This window comes from Dermacentor silvarum, chromosome 4 (assembly GCF_013339745.2).
Source record: "Dermacentor silvarum isolate Dsil-2018 chromosome 4, BIME_Dsil_1.4, whole genome shotgun sequence".
NCBI lineage: Eukaryota > Metazoa > Arthropoda > Arachnida > Ixodida > Ixodidae > Dermacentor > Dermacentor silvarum.
In genome coordinates, this window is record NC_051157.2 from 47114764 (window position 1) to 47133617 (window position 18854).

The 18854-nt window shown below is 46.7% G+C and overlaps 1 protein-coding gene across 1 annotated transcript; it reads right to left on the reverse strand.

Moving 5' to 3' along the window:
• Positions 1-4611: 4611 nt before the first annotated feature.
• On the reverse strand, positions 4612-18795 carry LOC119449955 (beta-1,4-N-acetylgalactosaminyltransferase bre-4). Its single transcript, XM_037713269.2, has 6 exons — positions 18679-18795; positions 15066-15298; positions 13865-14055; positions 11944-12066; positions 7566-7661; positions 4612-4992 (listed from the first exon to the last, which is right to left on the reverse strand). Exons 2-6 carry the CDS (start codon positions 15240-15242, stop codon positions 4830-4832), a joined length of 750 nt encoding a protein of 249 aa, XP_037569197.1. The 5' UTR covers positions 15243-15298; positions 18679-18795; the 3' UTR covers positions 4612-4829.
• Between the last annotated feature and the right edge of the window lie 59 nt (positions 18796-18854).

An 18854-nucleotide genomic window follows, 5' to 3' on the forward strand; every position in this document is an offset into this window, starting at 1 on the left:
AAGAGTCACATGCATGCTATACCCAACGTTCTTACCAGGCCCGTAGCCAGGAACTTTTTTCGGGGAGGGGGCACTTGCTGAAGGCCTTGACTATTTGAAGACAGCACCTATTTTTCAGTAATTATTTTCGGTCAAAATCGCAGTATGTAAATTATGTGACTTTTTAAATACGAATTTATTAATAGTATCATATTTTTCGTTTTGCGATGAATCTTCCTAATAGTATAGTATTTTTTTACGGACGATTAGTCTCAATAGATTTCATTACTAAAAATAAAACAGCGTTACTCAGCGCCGTAGCACATGGGAACGAAAAGATCATTTTTTTTTTTTTTTTTTTTTTTGGAGGGGGGGGTCCCTAGAGACCCCCCGGCTACGGGTCTGGTTCTTACTAAAAGCGTTCAGGCCTATTTCAAAGGGTGTGTGCCCTTTCGGCGTGTTTCCTCGCGATGTCTTTCTGGCAGACTCGCAGTAGCGTGACGATAGGCGGCAGTTGGACAATCTCCTACCACATCCACCCCGGGCGACAAAAGTGGAGAGGCAATGTCTTGACACATAATTCAAATACAGTTGATAGCAAAAGTGTTTGATGGTGCGACTATACAAGCGCTCGAAAGCGTTAATGCGTGTTTTCAGAGTGTTCTGACAGAACTACATCATTCACCGAGTTTATATTCAAAGGAAATGAAGCGCATGTTAGTGCTGATATCCAGGTAAATCTTGAAATAACTCTGCTAAACTCTCGTTTATTGTCAGTTTAGGAGCATTCGATGAAACGCTTACAATATTACTGCACTGCCCTGCGAGACCCAATGACGTCAGCAACTTTATATTTAGAGAGAATGCGGCAATGGCATTGGTGATGTGTATCGAAAGTTTAAAATGTGTAGGTTAATTGTGTGCTTTGAAAATAGTTACTTAATGCTTGTTTTCTACCTTTCTCCGTTCGTTATAGACGAGGCACGTAGGTGGTTAACTTGGTCTACCCGTTCTCCTCGGTGGGCTAAACGAGACACGTTGTTTATATTTCGTCAAAATAGGAAAGCATATCATATTAGTGCTGTATCATAAATGTTTTAACTGCGTAGGTCTGTAGTATAATTAGAGCGTTTGTAGAAATTCACTTACGCAAGCGTTCCAGAACTTTACGAGCGAATATTAAACCGCGTTGAAATTTTACCCAATATCTTGAAGTAACTGAACGTCCCTCAAAGTTGACATTTCGGGGATATATGGGACATATTATAGGCAACGTGTGATCAACGTTTCAAGAGCGTCAGTTATTTACGGCCTTTACAAAAGAATCTTAAGAAAGTGTTCGCAGTTGTTATACGGCCGTTATCCATGTTTCTTAGGGAGAACTGTATGTGTTACCGAATACACATTCCGTGGATTATAGGGCCACTTTAGCGGCGATGGGGGTCGAAAGTTTAACGTTTATTAGGCGCATTGCAAATAATTACTGAATACTTCAGTTGTTTTATTCATTCATGCTTTACATACGAGGTTTGTAGTAGCAGGTTCTTTCAGATGCCCTCGGTGAACGAAACGAGGAACCTTGTACGTACTTGGTGAAAATAAGGGGAATGTTATGGGTGACGTGTATGAGTTCAGACTGTGCGTGTGTTAATTATGGTTTTTATAGTAAATTACGCATACAAATGCTCCGGAGCGCTACAAGTGTGTTTTAATGTGATATCGTTAAGGGCCCCGTGTCGCAGAAAATCCGGCGTCGGCGCCGGCGTCGGTGTCGGCGCCGCCTGAGGCGTAAGCATCGGCGTCCGTGGCATCTGTGGCGGAGAAATTCATCCCGAACCACCCCGACCACACAGGCCATCCGCGTGGCGCAGAGGGGGTCGTGAACAAAAATTGAATTTCTCAAAGTATGACTTAACTACAAGACATGATAGCGTCAGATTGTAATTTGAATATACCAGAAAACATGATTCTGTTACGAGGAAACTCAAACACAAACCCCTTTTCCAGCATTTCTACCATAACAATAGTGGTGCGCTCGGGTAGGTAACCTTTGAAAACCCCATCCATGTGGTGCTCGCCTCCTCGGCAGCGTTAAAGCCTCTGGGGCATTATGGCAGCGTAAAACGGTAGCGGCGCGCATGTGGCGAAGGTGGAGAAAAAAGAAAGCTGCAGTTGCCGCGAAGCCTGTCAGGCATTCAGGGTTTTTTTAATGCTATCGCGTTCCACTTTTAAACGTGAAGCTTAAGCGTCCTCCAAATTTTTACGAACGGCACAGAACCTAACCCGCTGTGCTGGAGAATTATAGCTGCCACCAAAATCAAATTTAATAAAAATGTTCGTATATGGTCGATATGCATAGGAAGTTCAGTGCTCGCGGATAAATACTGGCTATGTAAAAAAAAAAAAAAAAAGTCCTTCAGGAAGAGCTCGAAAGCGTACGTTGCACGGCCGCAACACTTAACATCCTCACAAGTGTACTTTGTGGCAAATTAGGCCAAAAGAACAAACTGATGGGCGAGTTGGTACTGCATAACTTGACGTATAGCGCACATAGGCACGGAGTATGCATGCGTGCCCATTTGCGCTATATCTTAAATTAGACCAGTTTCTGGCTTATTTATGAGCTTTTCAAAGAATTACTGAACACTCACTTTCTGCCTATTTTCGTGCGTTTCATGAGGCACGAAGTAGGCTCCACCGATGTCCTGGGTGAACTAAACGAATCATCTGGTGTATATATGGCAAAAAAAAATTAGAAGTAGGTTATGAGTAATGTGTAGGCAAATTTCGAATGGTGTGGGTCAATTACAGCATTTCCACCTTGGCTTATTGTGTGTTTTATACGAATAGCTCAGAAATTAGCCCGCTGTCTAGGAAAACTATAACTAACACCGAGATCAAATTTAGTGAATATGGAGGGAACCTTGTGGCCGTTGTGCATTCGAAGTTATATGTGTTTGGATGATTTGTCAGCTTTCGTAAAATATGTATTCCTTCAGCAAGTTTTCTAAAGCGTTCCGTCATCCGCTGTTTCTCCCGAGAAAACTCTACAATACACCAATTTGAGATTAGGAGAGAATATGAGCGGGAGGGGGGGGGGGGGGGGCATGTTAACCCTAATGTGTGGCGAAACTTAAGCGTTTGTGAATTAATTGGGAGCACTTGCAAATAATTACTGTATCCTCTTTTTCTCCCTATTTTCATGCTTTATACGAGACGCCCGCGATGGCCTCGGTGAATGAAAGGAGTCGCAGTGTTTATATTTCGCGAAAATTGCTGCGCATGTTACTAGTGTGTGCAGCACATCTTTAAGTGTGTTGGTTAATTACGGCTTTTGTATCAATTTGCATAATCAAATACCCCAGAGCGTTTTAAGCGTAACCGCGTATAATTTATATCTGTAATGAAAGAGCTATACGAGCCACCGAGATTCAAATTTCGTGGAAACGGGGGAACATTGTGATTGCAGTGCTTGCGATTGCAGGTGCCTCGGTGAGGTAGGGTCGCTGCTAAAAAAAAATTTAAGTAAGGGCTCTAAAGCGTTTTATGTGGGCAACGTTTCAATTGGGTCATTTGTGGTCAACATTTTAAATTGTATGGCTTAATTACAGGCAACTTAAGTGCTTAATGAAACTTCTCGAAAGAAACAGCTTCGCTCGAAGTCGATATGTGATTCTGCAATGTCGCCCAAGTTTATTATCTATTTTTACTGCTCAACAGTGAAGAAAATGCTTGCAGTTTTACATAGCTGTAGAGGGCAACCGTAGTTCCTTGTGGAGCACATGGTCATAGAAACAATTCCTGGCAAGTCATATATAGGACAGGCGCATGAGCCTTACGCTCCAGTAGAGCAAGATAAGTATAGATAAGTATAAGCTGGTGCACAGAAATGCAAGATACATCCATATTAAAAAATAAGGCGTACACGCATTTTCTAGGTCATCAATTGAGGGTCTCTCCGCATTTCCAGATTGATTCTTACATAGTTGCATGTGTAGGAAGAGGCACGTTCTCTTGTTCATCGTGCCCTCTTATAATCACTGCCCCCCCTGACACCACGAGTGTTGGGTAGATGCGTCTCACCACCGCAGTGCGAGGCGATTACCTAGGCTTCTTTTATCTAATAATCAATGTTTTTTGTTACTGTGAAAAGTTACTTCAGTAGAATCTATGCCCACATATCCTCACGGCGCGTGCGCTCTGTACTCCGCGCTCCAAAACGTCGTTCTCAAGGGACGCCAATGTTGAAGGAAGTTCTCTGCTGCCGTGACATCAATGAAATGCGTGAATGCAATTAGTTGGCGCGTCTATACAATTCTCCTCGCGTTGGGAAGCAGTGTATTATGTTCTCATGCACTCTTCTTCACCGACTTAACTTACCTTGCAATAGTGTCAACAGCGTCACCTTCTTGTCGAATGCGGCCGCGACTGTATATGTTGTACAAAGGGATGCACAGTCCGCCAACAGCCACGTTCCGCAGTCGTTTATGCTGCTCCAATCATACCAAACTGATGACAAGCCAACGGAATCTGTATTCTTTTGTGTCCCATAATTTTCTATTACCACGGTGTATTGTGCCAGTGCATACGAAGCTCCTCCAACGCACTGCCCAATTCGCAAAAACGCCGTCCGTTCTCGTAATATGGCTGTATTGAAGATGGCACAATAAATAATATCGAAAACGTTTGCGCATATGCCTTAATTCATGCATGATAAAAGGGGTATCACCGCACAGATATAAGGGGCAAAAAAAATAAACAAACGAAACAATCGTCGACAAAAAGCTGCAAGATCCTCGCTCGTATGCACTCGTCCTTCCTATAGCGTTGGTCACTTGTTCGTGCTTTCATTATTTTTCTTTTCTTTTTTTTGGCTTGGACGCCGTGTGCGCAGAGAGGTCCACGATGACGTGCGTGTAAAGCTTCTTGAATAAAATGTCTAGCACACTGTACTTGAGGGTGTTGAGGCCGTCCTTGTAAACGCGGAAGAAGCTGCGCCTCAAGAGCCGATGCCTGAAAGGGATGAATAAAGAAAAATTAACGTAAGCTCGCGCGCCGTCGAGTGCTTGCATCTGCTTTTGATCACTTCACGAGAACACAAGTTTTTCTTCGTACTGCCCTGAAAAAAAAATATCTGAGGACACCCAAGCACTTCGTACGAGTTGTGAATGCGAACGCATTAACGTCCAATTGAACGCCGCTGAGAGGTCCGAGTTTTGCGCTGCGAGTAATGTGCCATAATGGTACGTGCTGCCCGATACAGCAAGCATCCTGCATCCGATCCAAGCAGCCTGCAGTGCCAACACCACATGCCACCAACGTCCTTCGCAACGTGAGACCAATGAAGCCGCAGCGGCTAAGGCCGGTAGGCGTGCGCAGCAGCTATGCCCAGTGGGGGTGAGAGAGAGATGATGATACCGACGGCGCGCCGGCTTCCAAGAGCGAGGGTGACGGGGCGTCCCGGTGATGCCCTCTCCCCTCACGCAATACCTGGCGCGCTAGCATGACAGGAGGTGTACCCTTTTGCCTGCGCTGCTCCGTTGAGGCGCGTTCGTGACGTCGCGTCACATCCAAATGGGGTTTAGATGCAGTTTCGCTGCTACAGATGGCAGACGCCGGCTTTTTCGCTCAATGGGCCATTTGACGCTTTCGCATTAAAAAAAAAAAAAATGCTTCATTTCTGCCCTGTTAGCACCCTTCGCTGGTTTCTTGTATACCCTCTGCCTTGATGGTAACGCTGCAGTTGGCGCGCGTAATAATAACGCGTTTACTGGACATGAATATGGAAGCGGCTCTTGTTTCGAGGACATACCTCGGCGGGAGTAAGTAAAATGGTAAAGCAATTTTGGTATAGCTTGAATTACACTGTAATAGGCATATAGAAGTTAAACAATCTAGAATATCACTGCAGTTGGTAACGCGGAGTTATTTGTTACACATTACAGCAAGTGTGGGAAATAAAATGAGCCGTATAACGCTTTCGCATCAAAATTTTCCGTAAAACGTAGTCAGCAAGTGCTGGCGTTCAAAGGGAACATGATTCGAACCGTAAGATTCGCGTACAGAACATGAGCGCATGTTCTGTCATGTGATGCCGATATCAAAGAAGTCGTTGAATCATGCACTATTCCATTAAGAGGTCTGTGTGCTTAAGATATCTAAAAGTCGGCACTAGCTTTAGTTCGTGAGTTATTACTTGATTACTCAGAAGTGGGCAGCGCTCACTGGCACTACTTCGCCGGTTATATATCAGGAGAAGGTAGGAGACCAATGGGCCAGTAGTTATTTTGAAGAAATTATGGTACAATGGAGGCGTTGTCAACTGAAAGCTCATTTATGCCAACAGTTTCGGCAGTGAAACTCTTTTCGTCAGGGCAGTTTCAATGTTTCTGATATATACATCGTGCCACGCGTTACAGACAGCCGGGCAGATAGATTTCCGAGGGAAGTAGCCCTAGAATGCTTATGCATTATTCATATAATCCGGATTACCGAAATAATGCAGCCGAAATATAAGAAATCAGAAAAGGGGTTTATTATGATGCTATATTCCATTAAGAGGACTGTGTGGCTTGGACAAACTAGGGGCCGTATTCTGAAACGTTCCACTTCGGCGAAATTTCTTTTTCGCTTTCAGGCGCGCGATGTTGGCTGTTTTAGCAAAATTGGATGAGCTGATTGGTTGGTTGAGACCGACGTCATTCAATTTTGCTCAACCAGCCAATCAGCGCGCACCTGAATGCGAAAAAAGAAATTTCGCCGAAGAGGAACGTTTCAGTATATGGCCCCAATGAGGCAACAATAAATGTACAGTATTTATTTCGCGTTTTATTATTAATATTTTTTTTGCTACGCAGTTGCGCTCACTGGAACTACTTAGTAGGTCGGAGTTAAACTATCCATACCACCAGCGGGCCGCCGCACGAAGAAATTTAAGGATCGATGCCACTAGTGCTTCGCGGCTGAGTTAGCAGCGGAGCTATCACAAACGAAATCTCGCGATCATGGCCGTGATGCAAATGTGCGAGCAGGCGAGCTACGCTTTCCACAAGAGAACCTCTCTACCACTGACTGGACCAACGCCCCTCAGGCGACATTCGTTGCTTCTGTTTTTCCAGGTGGGCAGTTTGAGCAACACTTCCAAACGCGGCGCTGATTGTGAACGCTGTTGTCAGAATGCATTCATTATTGTTGTCAGAAAGATTGTGAATGCTGTTCACTTACTGCATTTTGCTTCAATGCTCGCGCTGCAAGAACAAATCTCTGCGAGATGACTCAAAATGCGCGGGAGCAGCTAAATGAAACAGCCTGCTTTGTCATCATTCCTGTTCAAGTACAAAATTCCTACCTCAAGTTAACTTCATAGCAGCTGATGGCCTAGACGGAGCAGCACCGCGACTTCTGAAATCCCTGTGGCAAAATCCTCCCACACCTTTTTTTAATCTGCCCTTAAGTTTTCTTGTGTTGTGTTTCCACAAGGTTGGGGGGGGGGGGGGGGGGGGCGCTGCCTTTTACAACATTGCCAATGATAAATGCTGACTCTTGCCCGCCCACGAGAGCAGGTCGCATATCGTTTTAAAACTTACCGTTCGGGATTTTGGAGCCCGTCGGCATGTTTGAGGGCGGTGTACCGGCCGACAGTGCAGTCATTACGCACTATATTGAAGCCGCTAAACCGCAGCCTGCAAGAAAGTGAAACCAAGCTTTGTTGTGTCTACTATATTATGCATGTTCTGTCGGTCGCAATTAAATCAAGTCAAATTAAGGTGCGTGCGTGCGTGCCTGTGTGCGTGTGCGTGTGCGTGTGTGTGTGTGTGTGTGTGTTTCCACTCCTAGAAAGCTATACACCATCAACCTCTGTAAACGTTGTTGGCGTATCGCAGCCAGCGCGGAGCACGGAGCCGCAGCACGCTGGCGGCCCACTTCTGGGTGACGTACGCAGAACGTCGCTTCGAGGGGAGCGGCTTTGCGCTCGCTGCAGCCTTCTATAGTTTCGCTTTCGCTCGCTCTAATAGCCGAAATTCGTCGTGCCACAGTTCCGCGCAGGTAATCGCATTTTTCCAGATACAAAAGTTGACATGGCTTGTATACGCATAGTTTGATTCAATTTCCCAACTACAATTAGCCCTCTGAAATTACGAGATCGAAATTATTATATTTTTGTTAATTAGCGACTAATTAGTACGTATCACCCGTCACTCCGTGGTCGCCACCAGCTGCCGGCATGTCTCCGAAGGAACCGCCTTTTCTTTTTCAAAATGGCTTTTTTAAATACTACTTGATGCATTAGTAGGAACACCCTGTACAATACACAACATGAAATGTCTCTACTATGGAATACGAGACAACTACTAGTGACTACAACTAATTATAACTACAACTAATGAATAATAATGACTACAAACTGCGTATTAGTTTATTATCACTCGCAGAAATCATGCTGGTATTCTAACATTAAATTGTTAGTTAAAAGAAACTCTGCATTAAAGTGCGCAATAATTTGCTGTAGTATTTTGCAACAAGTTTAAGTTTGTGAAACCGATTGATAGGTTTCTGCATATATATTTATATATAATGCCCATGTAAAGCTAACAGACAATGAAGGCAAGGAACGCATCGAGGAAACAAACTGTCGTTGAAATGGAAATGCAGAAAATAATGAAGGGAAATGAAAGTTCATGAAAGATAACTTGCCTCTGGTGGGAGCCTAACCCACAACTTGCACATTACGCGTGCGTTGCACTACCAATTGGGCTACGGCCACAGCTGTCACTGCGTCCACTAACTTCGGTATTTATGTTTACTAGATCTGGCCCTCGGAGTGTTAGCCAGCGCCACTCAGAGCCATGATGGGCGGATGTGGAACATCCTTTTTTTTTTTTTTTTTGCCCGATGGCGTCACGTAACACGTGAATTCAGGAGAGGAGGCAATGAGAGGCTAGGTCGTCGGACGGGCGAGAGCCTAACACAAACTCGTGACGTTGCGCTGTTGTTGTTGTTATGCTCTGGGATCATTAGGGTGTATTCTAAAGCTGGCCAGCATCCGAGATAGTCTAACTGGACAGCTAAGAAGACAGCTTCGAGTCTAAGTAATGGAACTCGTCTGGAACCGTCTGGAAGACGGATGAAAAGGCGCCTCTGCGACGTGACGTCACCTCCCGGTAAGACGAAAAAGCTAAGAAACGCACATATTATTTCTCGACCATATATAAAACCAACAGGTAATCGCTACGTTTTCATGAACTCGACGTGAGCGGGTCGAGTCAGAAATCGGGCTAATGAAGCCCGACGTGACCGCTTATCCATGAGTCTGGACAACGACGGCGTATAGCGTCAAGCCGAGACATCAGCGCGTTCGAACTGGGCTTAAGGTTCCCGCTGCCTTCTGCAACAACTCTATTTCATGGGTCTTGTCGCTAGGATGAGGTTTTATTGCGCAGTTTTTGTCTTGACCTTGTCCTGCTGATACTATTCCCACTGCCGGCGCATAAATCGCGACATCACAGTGGTCCCGTGCAAGTCATGTCGCTGGCGGGTCCGACGCGTCCGCCCTGATTGAAGCAAAGGAGCATATCTTTTCTGTATTTGAACTCTGTGCGCGTGCGAACCTATGAAAAACACAACGTGACTTACATTAAGCGCATAGGAAAGCGTGGATACGTTTTCTTGTGCGCAGACGACCTGCCCGCCGAACTTGCAAGCTTACTGCTTAGTCACCATCTTGTTCGGACAACAATGTAGCCTGCACCGTTTTTTACTTTGATGCTGTCTTTGCGAAGCTGCCTTTCTTGAACTAAACTTTGTCTGTCCGCTTAGCCGTCTACGGCGAGTACTAAAATACAACCTCACAAACCAATCTGGTTGATCTCAATGTCGCGAGGCTCTGGGCTTTCCGGTTGACTGTGCGCACATATTTTAAAATTGCATGATTTCAGGTTTTAAGCTACCTTCGCCGTGGATATACTGAAAACGTACGTGTGCGCGTGTGATAGTGCGTGCGTGCGTGCGTGCAGAAATCGACCATTAGTTGGCGGGCTACAGCCGCTGAATTAAGCACATGCACAAGCTGTTCGTCGGACAATGAAAGAGCTTCAATGATGACACGTGTGTGTGTGTGTGTGTGTGTGTGTGTGTGTGGTGTGTGTGTGTGTGTGTGTGTGTGTGTGTGTGTGTGGTGTGTGTGTGGTGTGTGTGTGTGTGGTGTGTGTGTGTGTGGTGTGTGGTGTGTGTGTGTGTGTGTGTGTGTGTGTGTGTGTGTGTGTGTGTGTGTGTGTGTGTGTGTGTGTGTGTGTGTGTGTGTGTGTGTGTGTGTGTGTGTGTGTGTGTGTGTGTGTGTGTGTGTGTGTGTGTGTGTGTGTGTGTGTGTGTGTGTGTGTGTGTGTGTGTGTGTGGTGTGTGTGTGTGTGTGTGTGTGTGTGTGTGTGTGTGTGTGTGTGTGTGTGTGTGTGTGTGTGTGTGTGTGTGTGTGTGTGTGTGTGTGTGGTGTGTGTGTGTGTGTGTGTGTGTGTGTGTGTGTGTGTGTGTGTGTGTGTGTGTGTGTGTGTGTGTGTGTGTGTGTGTGTGTGTGTGTGTGTGTGTGTGTGTGTGTGTGTGTGTGTGTGTGTGTGGTGTGTGTGTGTGTGTGTGTGTGTGTGTGTGTGTGTGTGTGTGTGTGTGTGTGTGTGTGTGTGTGTGTGTGTGTGTGTGTGTGTGTGTGTGTGTGTGTGTGTGTGTGTGTGTGTGTGTGTGTGTGTGTGTGTGTGTGTGTGTGTGAAATCTTGCTACGAACTTGGCAAGGCTTTCACAGAGACATTTCAATTGCTTAGCTAAGCATACGGGGAGGATTGTATGAGTCGCACACAGTGCTATGATGGGTTTAGGTGTTTTGATCATGTCATAATGTCGTTCGGTGATGATCCCAAGCCTGGACGACTTTCCACATTAACAGATGACGAACATGTTGAGAGAGTTCGTACTTTGATTCATGGAAATCGTCGTTTAACTGTTCGAGAAGTTGCCGACGAAGTGGCGTCAGCGTAGGATCATGCCATCAAATTTTGAGTGACAAACTTGAGATGCGTCGTGTCAGTGAAAAATTCGTGCCGCGTTTGTTGACTGACGATAAGAAACAGACCCATGCTGAAATCAGTCAGAAACTGCTTGCCACTGCCAATGACAATGAAACCTTCCTGAAGATCATCATAAGAGGCAATGAGACATGGGTTTATGACTATGATATTGAAAGGAAGGTGCAGTCGTCGCAGCGGGGAGCAAAGGGTCTCCTTGTCCAAAAGAAAGCACGGATGAGTCGGTCAAAGATCATGGTGAGGTTGGTTGTGTTTTTTTACTGCAAAAGCATCAGAAATTTGTACCACGTGGTCAGACGGTAAACAAGGAAGTCTACCAGGGAATTCTAGCACGCTTGAGGTATGCTGTGCGCAGTAAGAGGTCTGAAATTTAGGAAAACCAGACTTGGGGATGTTGCATCATGAAAATGCGCCGGCTCGCGCGTCTCTCCTTGTGCGCAGCTATCATAGCGAAACGTCACACTCCCGTTGTGCCCCATCCACCGTTTTCTCCGGACCTAGGCCCCAGCAGACTTCTTTCTGTTTCCCAAACTTAAAACCACGTTAAAAGGACGTCGTTTCCAAACCATAGAAGAGATTCCGGACAATGCGACAAGAGACCTGCGCGCAATCCCAGAAAGTGCGTTCCAGGAGGCTTTCAAAAATGGAAGAAAAAAAGGGGAACAGTGCATTGCCCGTAGAGGGGACTACTTTAAGGGGGCTTAAATTGTTGTAAAATAAGCAATAAAGATGGTATAGCAAAAGTTCGGTTTCTTTTTGAACACACCTCGTATATATACTATGCGTTGACAGCATGCATGTGTAGTCATAACAGTGCTCATCATGGTGGCGTCTAATTGGTCAATAGTGCAACGCGCTATGCTCTGTGTTGTAGCAATCAACACTGGGTATAAAGTACCTGATGGACATGTCGTCGTCCTCGCCGCCCCATCCTTCGAACATGTTTGAGAAGCCGTTGACCTTCTCCATGTGCTCGCTGCGCAGGGCACAGACGCCTCCGAAGATGGTCTCGTAGTAGCGCCTGCGTTCGAGTCAGTTTTCGTCCGATTAACAAATCCCGTGGTATATCACAGCAGGACAGCGATATTGTAGCGATGCCTTTTCCGACGATATTCTTTTCCGCGCTTTTCGCGTGCTTTCTCGCTCGCTTCGCCAACGGTCAGAACGACGCTACGCTCGCGTTATCGGTGTGATCAGCCGGTCGTGTGCGGTGGATGATAAGAGTGGCATAAAATCAAAAGGAAGGCGCCGCTACAAAATCGCGGGACTGCGTATACGCGCCAATGCACACACGGTTGCACCTTTCATAAAAGGTCGTTAAACAGCGACACTAAATAAAATTTAACAGCTATTCTTTCGAAACTATGTTCACTGAGCGAGAAAACTTGATAACTGGTGGATACATAGTTTTAGTAGCGCGTTGCTTGTTCGGCTCACATTGCACGCGCGCATGTGGCTGTAGAGAACTGCATCGAAAACGCCTTTATTACGGTGAAAGCCTTATATGTCTCATCGTTCACTCGAGCTTCGATGTCTCATCGTTCAGTTGACCTTCAATGTCCTTGAACGAAAACGCGTCGACGACACGAAAGGTACAAACACTATCATCATCAATGACTCATACCATCGTTGCCGGGTTGGTGTAGTGAATTACTACACTAACCCGGCATCGCGTCTTACCCATATGCAAACGCTCACGCAACAATATTGATGGTGTGCGGGTCACCGTCATCATCGTCTTTTATGAGTAAGCGAATTGAAAGAAATGCCGTTACGTAAACCTGGTGTCACATGCCTCACGGAGTGCTTCATTTGAACCTTCTGGGAGAAGGAAGCGTTCTTAAAGCATTCTACGTTGAGCCTTTGAATCCCTTAAAACTCTATGTACACACTCCTATAACGATGTAAACAAGTAGACCCCAGAGGACGTTGTCACTGCACGAAGAGCTTGCATGGTGCGGAAAGGTGACGTTTGCGCACGTGATACGTTGTTGTGTCTATCTGATGTTGCCAACCGTTCAGTCACGGTGAGAGTGCTTTTTTCTGACATTGAAAAAGCGTAATTTACTATGCAGTAAAAGGGACACTGAATAAAAATAAGTTGGGTTGGTAAAATTAATTACGCTCACAGAAAATAGAAGAAGAAGAACCCGCCGTGGTTGCTCAGTGGCTATGGTGTTGGGCTGCTGAGCACGAGGTCGCGGGATCGAATCCCGGCCCCGGCAGCCGCATTTCGATGGGGGCGAAATGCGAAAGCACCCGTGTACTTAGATTTAGGTGCACGTTAAAGAACCCCAGGTGGTCCAAATTTCCGGAGTCCCCCACTACGGCGTGCCTCATAATCATATCGTGGTTTTGCCACGTAAAACCCCATAATTTAATATTTAGAAGAGGAAGGTCAACTGAGCCAAAAAAAAAAGAAAGGCACAAAACCTAACGACAGTTCCTGGCGCCACCTTAAAGCTCCCGCCCCATTTGCCTGTGACGTCACGTATATTTACAGCATCTGCTCAGGGCTATAATAATTGCGCATATATAGAGGAAGTACGGTTACATCGAACTTCGAAGACATCAGAGCATCAACGTAAGCTCTGGTAACTTTCTCGGCGCAATAACGGCTCAATATTTGTGACGTCACACTGCCGCGTGGCGGTGCGCACTTATATAATTTGCCAAGTGGTAAATGATGCTTTTTTATTTTCCTCCTTTAAACGTACCGCCAGATAACTGTATGCGAGTGGTCTTTTGAAATAATACTTAACAAGTCTACATCAATTTTCTCTCGCTGTTTATCTCAGACTCAACGCTATATAGCTCACTTGTATTTGCGGTAGTCGAGGCAGGTAGACATGTGGAGCGGGCCTCCGTCCTTGCAGGCGTACTCGTTGCGTCTGTTCTCCGGCAGCAGGTCGACGTCATGGAAGATGAAGCAATCGTAGCCGTCCATCGCCTTGGCTATCTCGTAGCCCACGTTGAGCAGCTTTGCGCGGTTGAACTTTTCCGTGCCGTTCTGCGCGAAAGAGGGGCCTTGAGCTAAGCGATGACACGCGTAATGACGGAGGTTGCTCTTATATGCGACCAATTTATGATATTTGCGCTGAGAGAGTGCCTGAAACACTGCTCCTGTTTTGTCGTTCCCACACCACGCACTGCGCTTACGTGCCAAGGAAGAACGTTTTTCGGCCCCAGATCCGCTGAATTCAATTCCCGGAAAAACACCGCCACACGTAGTTGCGCGTCTGCGGCTATCCCAGAGTTACGTCAAGCACGTGGTCACTACGTAGTAACGGCCATAGCCATAGCGTTTCTGTAACGATATAACCTGTGGAGTTATTATGTTCATTATAAGATTTTTTTTCTCGATCGTGCATTCTTATGGGAGAGTGGCACTTTATCAGAGACTGGAAATAAGCACTGTCTATATCAGAGCTGCACTAATGTGGAGATTGGATTTATCCGCAAAAAGACGAAAAGAAACCGTTCTCTATCTCACTCGCTCACTCATTCCATGGAGAGATTCCATTATATTCCATATCGTTTCCGGTATTTCGTAACCGTGGTAATAGAGTTTTGGCTTGTCCGTAAACGTATTACACTTTGCGAAATAGTGGGCTACCGAAGACGTGAACGTAAGCGGCCGGGTTGCTGACGCCATCCTGTGGCGCAATGCATCATCAGAGAGGACAGGGCGGTCATTGCAGTAACCAGCCATTTTCTGTTTTAGCTGCTGGTGTAAAGTGTCGGTAGCGACGTAACCGTTAACAGGAACCTTTTAATTTTTTTTTTCCGCAAGGACACCAATGTAAGACGAAAACGCATCTAACTCATCTTGCTTGGACAAAGCGTCATAAGACGTCGCTACCAGTGTTGTTGCTGCCATCCACGTCCGCATTGCTTCGCTATTCCGTGAAGGCTATCACGTTTAAGATCAAGCTAAAGCTCTCTCGTACGCGGATGGTCAAAGCTTCTGGGACCGCATAGATACGGAACGCTTCCGTGGTTTTCAACTGCGCCGCCGACCTGCTCCACGAGGTATATGCCGTAGTCCAGCTGCTGTCTCTGTAGGAACGGGTGCATGTGTTGCAGGAAGGCTTGCAGGTTGTCGATCCTGTCCCGGTAAGGCACCACTAAAGCCACTCGGTGCCGGGCCTTGCACTGGGTCGGGAACCAGCGGCCGCCGGGCTTCAGATGCGGCATCGCTTTCTCCAGGACCCCGAGTGGTAGGCCCTTCCTCTGGATCTTCAAGATGTCGCCTGCGGCGAGTAACGCAGATATAGGCGTGAAAGCGCGATTGGGCGGAATGGTCAATGCAGCGTTGACTCATCATTAACGGGCGCTAAAAGGTCGCAATTTGCCGTAGGGCAACTAACCAATAAGAAAAATCCGAAGACACCCAAGTACTTCTTAAGCGCATGCGCTTAATTACCATGACAGCACGACAACTCGAGCGTCCGTATAATTGCTATCGAAATGGAATTCGCTTACTAACTAAAGACGTGCACGCACTGCAGCGTACACGCTGTGAGCTCTCGCGGTCACAACGTTGGCGCCATGAGGAGTTGCGGCAGTGTAAAACCAGAGTCCTTTCATATCTTGTTCCGTGCTGCTCCTCGCTTTCCCATTTCACTGTGCAGCGCTTGCGAAACTCAGCAGGTCACGTGACCTCCCGGGGCGCGCGTTAAGAGCGCATAATGTACAGTCTGTTTCACACCTGTACTTAAGGCGGATAGCTGGGCTAGTTAGAAAACCGACATTTCATGCATTTCCAGCGCTTTAAAGAAATAGGAAAAATTTAAAGAAGAGGAAAGACGTTTTTTCCTACCTGCCCTTACGTCTTTCCTCTTCTCTTCATTTTTTCCTATTTCTTTATACTTTCCTCTTCTCTTAATTCTTCCTATTTTTTTATACTTTCCTCTTCTCCTAATTTTTCTTATTTGTTTATGAAAAGCGTATTTAAGGTTTCCGCGTGCCCTCGCATGCCCGCAGAAAATCACGTGACCTGGAACATGCGACGCGCGAGGGGCGCATGCATAATGGCCATGCTAGTCGCCTAGAATTATAGCGCACTCTAGTCACGTGGTTATGACCGCGAAAGCCGCGCATGCGCCGCCGCACCGGGGACAGCACGGCCCCGCTACAGCGACGGTGCAAACGCGCCTGAACTTATCGGTGGGATTGCGATGACAATAAATAAATAGGTGGGGCGTAGGGAAAGTTAAAAAAAATATTCTAGATTGCAGGTGCAGTGAAAAAAGGTATCCTTGCGAACCGGCATTTAATGCGTAAGCATTCTTTCGTGTGTACCCCAGCAAAATCTGTCTGTCACGCGAAATGTGTAAAGCCTCGTATCTGCACAAAAATGCGCAATTTGCGAAGTTAAGACATTTAATCGTTATAATAATCTAAATGTCGATGATTGGTAGATTTATGTGTTGTGTTGTGAATATTAAAGAACAACTTCATCAAAAATCATGAGCCATTCCACTCTGTGAAGGCGGACGACCAGCCAAGCTCTTTTGCACACGACGCAGAGCACACGACTTGCGTCGTCTTGCATGGCGAGCCGCTTGCGGCTGGCCTCTCGGGAACGATCGTCATTGATGTTTGCCGTCCGCCGCCGATTGCATTCTCGCATCGGTTCTCGCCGTCGCTATTCGTAGGCGTGCGGCTCCTCGGGCGTGCACACTATACTTGGTCTACCCATTACGACGAGAGAAGTGAAATTCAAAATGGAGAACGGCAGCCGACAACGCACGACGGTGCCGCTGCCCCGGGAGAGCGGAAGAAAACTAGGCACGTACGAGCTCGGAACGACAAAAAAGAGAGGGCGGTGTGAACGCAGACATGGCCGACGCGGGCCGACGCGGGCCGCACAGGGGTAAATCTTTCACAAACGTTTATTATTGCGATAGCAATTATATGGACACTCAAAAGCAGATTTCTGCCGTCGGCGTCGCCGTCGCCGTGAGGTTCCGTATGACGTCAATGGAGATGAAATCGTCGCTGCGCGCCGCCGAACGCTGTATGTGCGAGTGAAAGGGCGCGAGGGACGCGCGCTTTCACGGGGAGTGAACGCATGGCGGAGAACAAACGCGCGTTCTGTGCTGTGCTCCCTTAAGGGCTGCAGAAGTAGGCGTCTCTTTCCTCCTCTACAATCACCATATATGTAGAGCAAACGTGCCTTCTTCCGACGCGCGAAAGGACGTGGGGGGGGGGGGGGGGGAGGAGGGAAGGGAGGCGACGTTTAGCTGCGGTACCAAGTGCCTATTTATATGAGAGGCTCCGGCAACAGTCACCAACGCCGCACGCATTTTGAGCGAACGCGGGCAAAACGCCGACGGCGTCGACAACAGTTCTGCGTGTTGCTGGTGCTGCTGCATGTCCATGTTTATACAGCTGATAAAGCTGCTATCATTACTCCGTATAGCTCTCCTCAAATTTGCTATCGCAATTGATGCTTCGCCTTTCAGGTGAAACTGCGATTTTTTTTATCTACCACAGAGTCTACTGATCTTGAAAATGGTGCCTATTGGAAACTAGTTTACTCAAAGTGCATACCCAAGTGATGACACGTGTAAGGTTTTGCTTAGAATGAAGCGATTTTACATCAAATTCGGCACCGGAGTTCTTGCATACGAAGTTCAAAAATACGCGCAACCCCGCCATAAACAACTTCGCTGTTAAAAAAAAAAAAAAAAGAAACATCAGACAGAAAATTGTTCTCGCCTGGCTGCCTTGAAAGCTTACTGTCCCGCATTATGGGTGTTTGTGCAGAGAAGCCTGCTGTGGGGCTGCTGAGTCTAAAGATAAGAATAACTTATTGGTACATGTTATAATAATTTAATAATAATAACAAATTATTGGTGGCGTTAATAAAATAGAATGGTGAAGTCACCGTCGCTTCGTCAAGGTCGTAACAAAACGAAAAAAAAAAATACCAACGGGAAAACAAGCTGGGGTGAAACCGGTTGGGACGGCGTTCCGGCCGAGTTGATGAGATCGTTTTTAATGGGTCATGCAGCTTTCTGGCAACTCATCTCCACACCGTTCAGTACAAGGATTTCATTTCTCTGGCACCGGAAAAGCGATGGGTAGACGTGCATAAGCTAGGAAAAGCAAGTAAACAAACGCGAAGTAACAGCCGAGCCAAAGAATGCTAGCGCTTCAGTAGACAATTATCAGGATTTATCTAGCATTTTTAGTATGATAGCTTATTCACCAAACCTTGAAAACTTGCCCCGTGAATTAAGTCTTTTGGCATGCAGTCACGCGATGCAGGTTGCTCCTAAATTGGCCGCGGCGCCGCAGGATTATCCTGGCGTTTTTACGTGTTGTCGACATACGCCGGCACGCGCGAGTGCCTCTTGTGGACATTTAAATATTAAGCTCAATTAAAGTCAATTTATTATGGACCGTCTATCAGAAGTTTCTCGACGTGTCGCCTGGGCTATGTAAATGATCCCCTGTGTGACTTTGTCCGCTTCAAATCTTCAAAGACTGAAGGCGGAATGCTCACAGCAACGCCAGGAGGCGTTACTGGAACGCTGCGTCACCAAGGTAACCCACTTTCAGTAGTCCATCGAGGGGGCAAGTCAAAGAGTGAAACGTTTATGAATACGAGTGCTACGCTTACTGCCTTGTCCCCAGTCCACCGAACAGAACTCGGAACGAGGTGCAGCCAGCTCCGTGCGGGCGAGTGCCGCATGCCGCTGGCCATGGGAGGGCTGGACGACGTTGCGACTCTGTCGAGCAGTGACCGCGTAGCCGAACGCGACGGCATCGCCACCTGCCGGGGCTGCACCGACGCAC

Coding starts and splice junctions, on each gene's coding strand:
- LOC119449955 (XM_037713269.2), bottom strand. CDS start 15,242: ATGCCGCATCTGAAGCCCGGCGGCCGCTGGTTCCCGACCCAGTGCAAG. Junction 14,056..15,065: donor GCATATACCTCGTGGAGCAG/GTCGGCGGCGCA, acceptor TCTTTCGCGCAG/AACGGCACGGAAAAGTTCAA. Junction 7,662..11,943: donor GACGACGACATGTCCATCAG/GTACTTTATACC, acceptor ACTTTCTTGCAG/GCTGCGGTTTAGCGGCTTCA.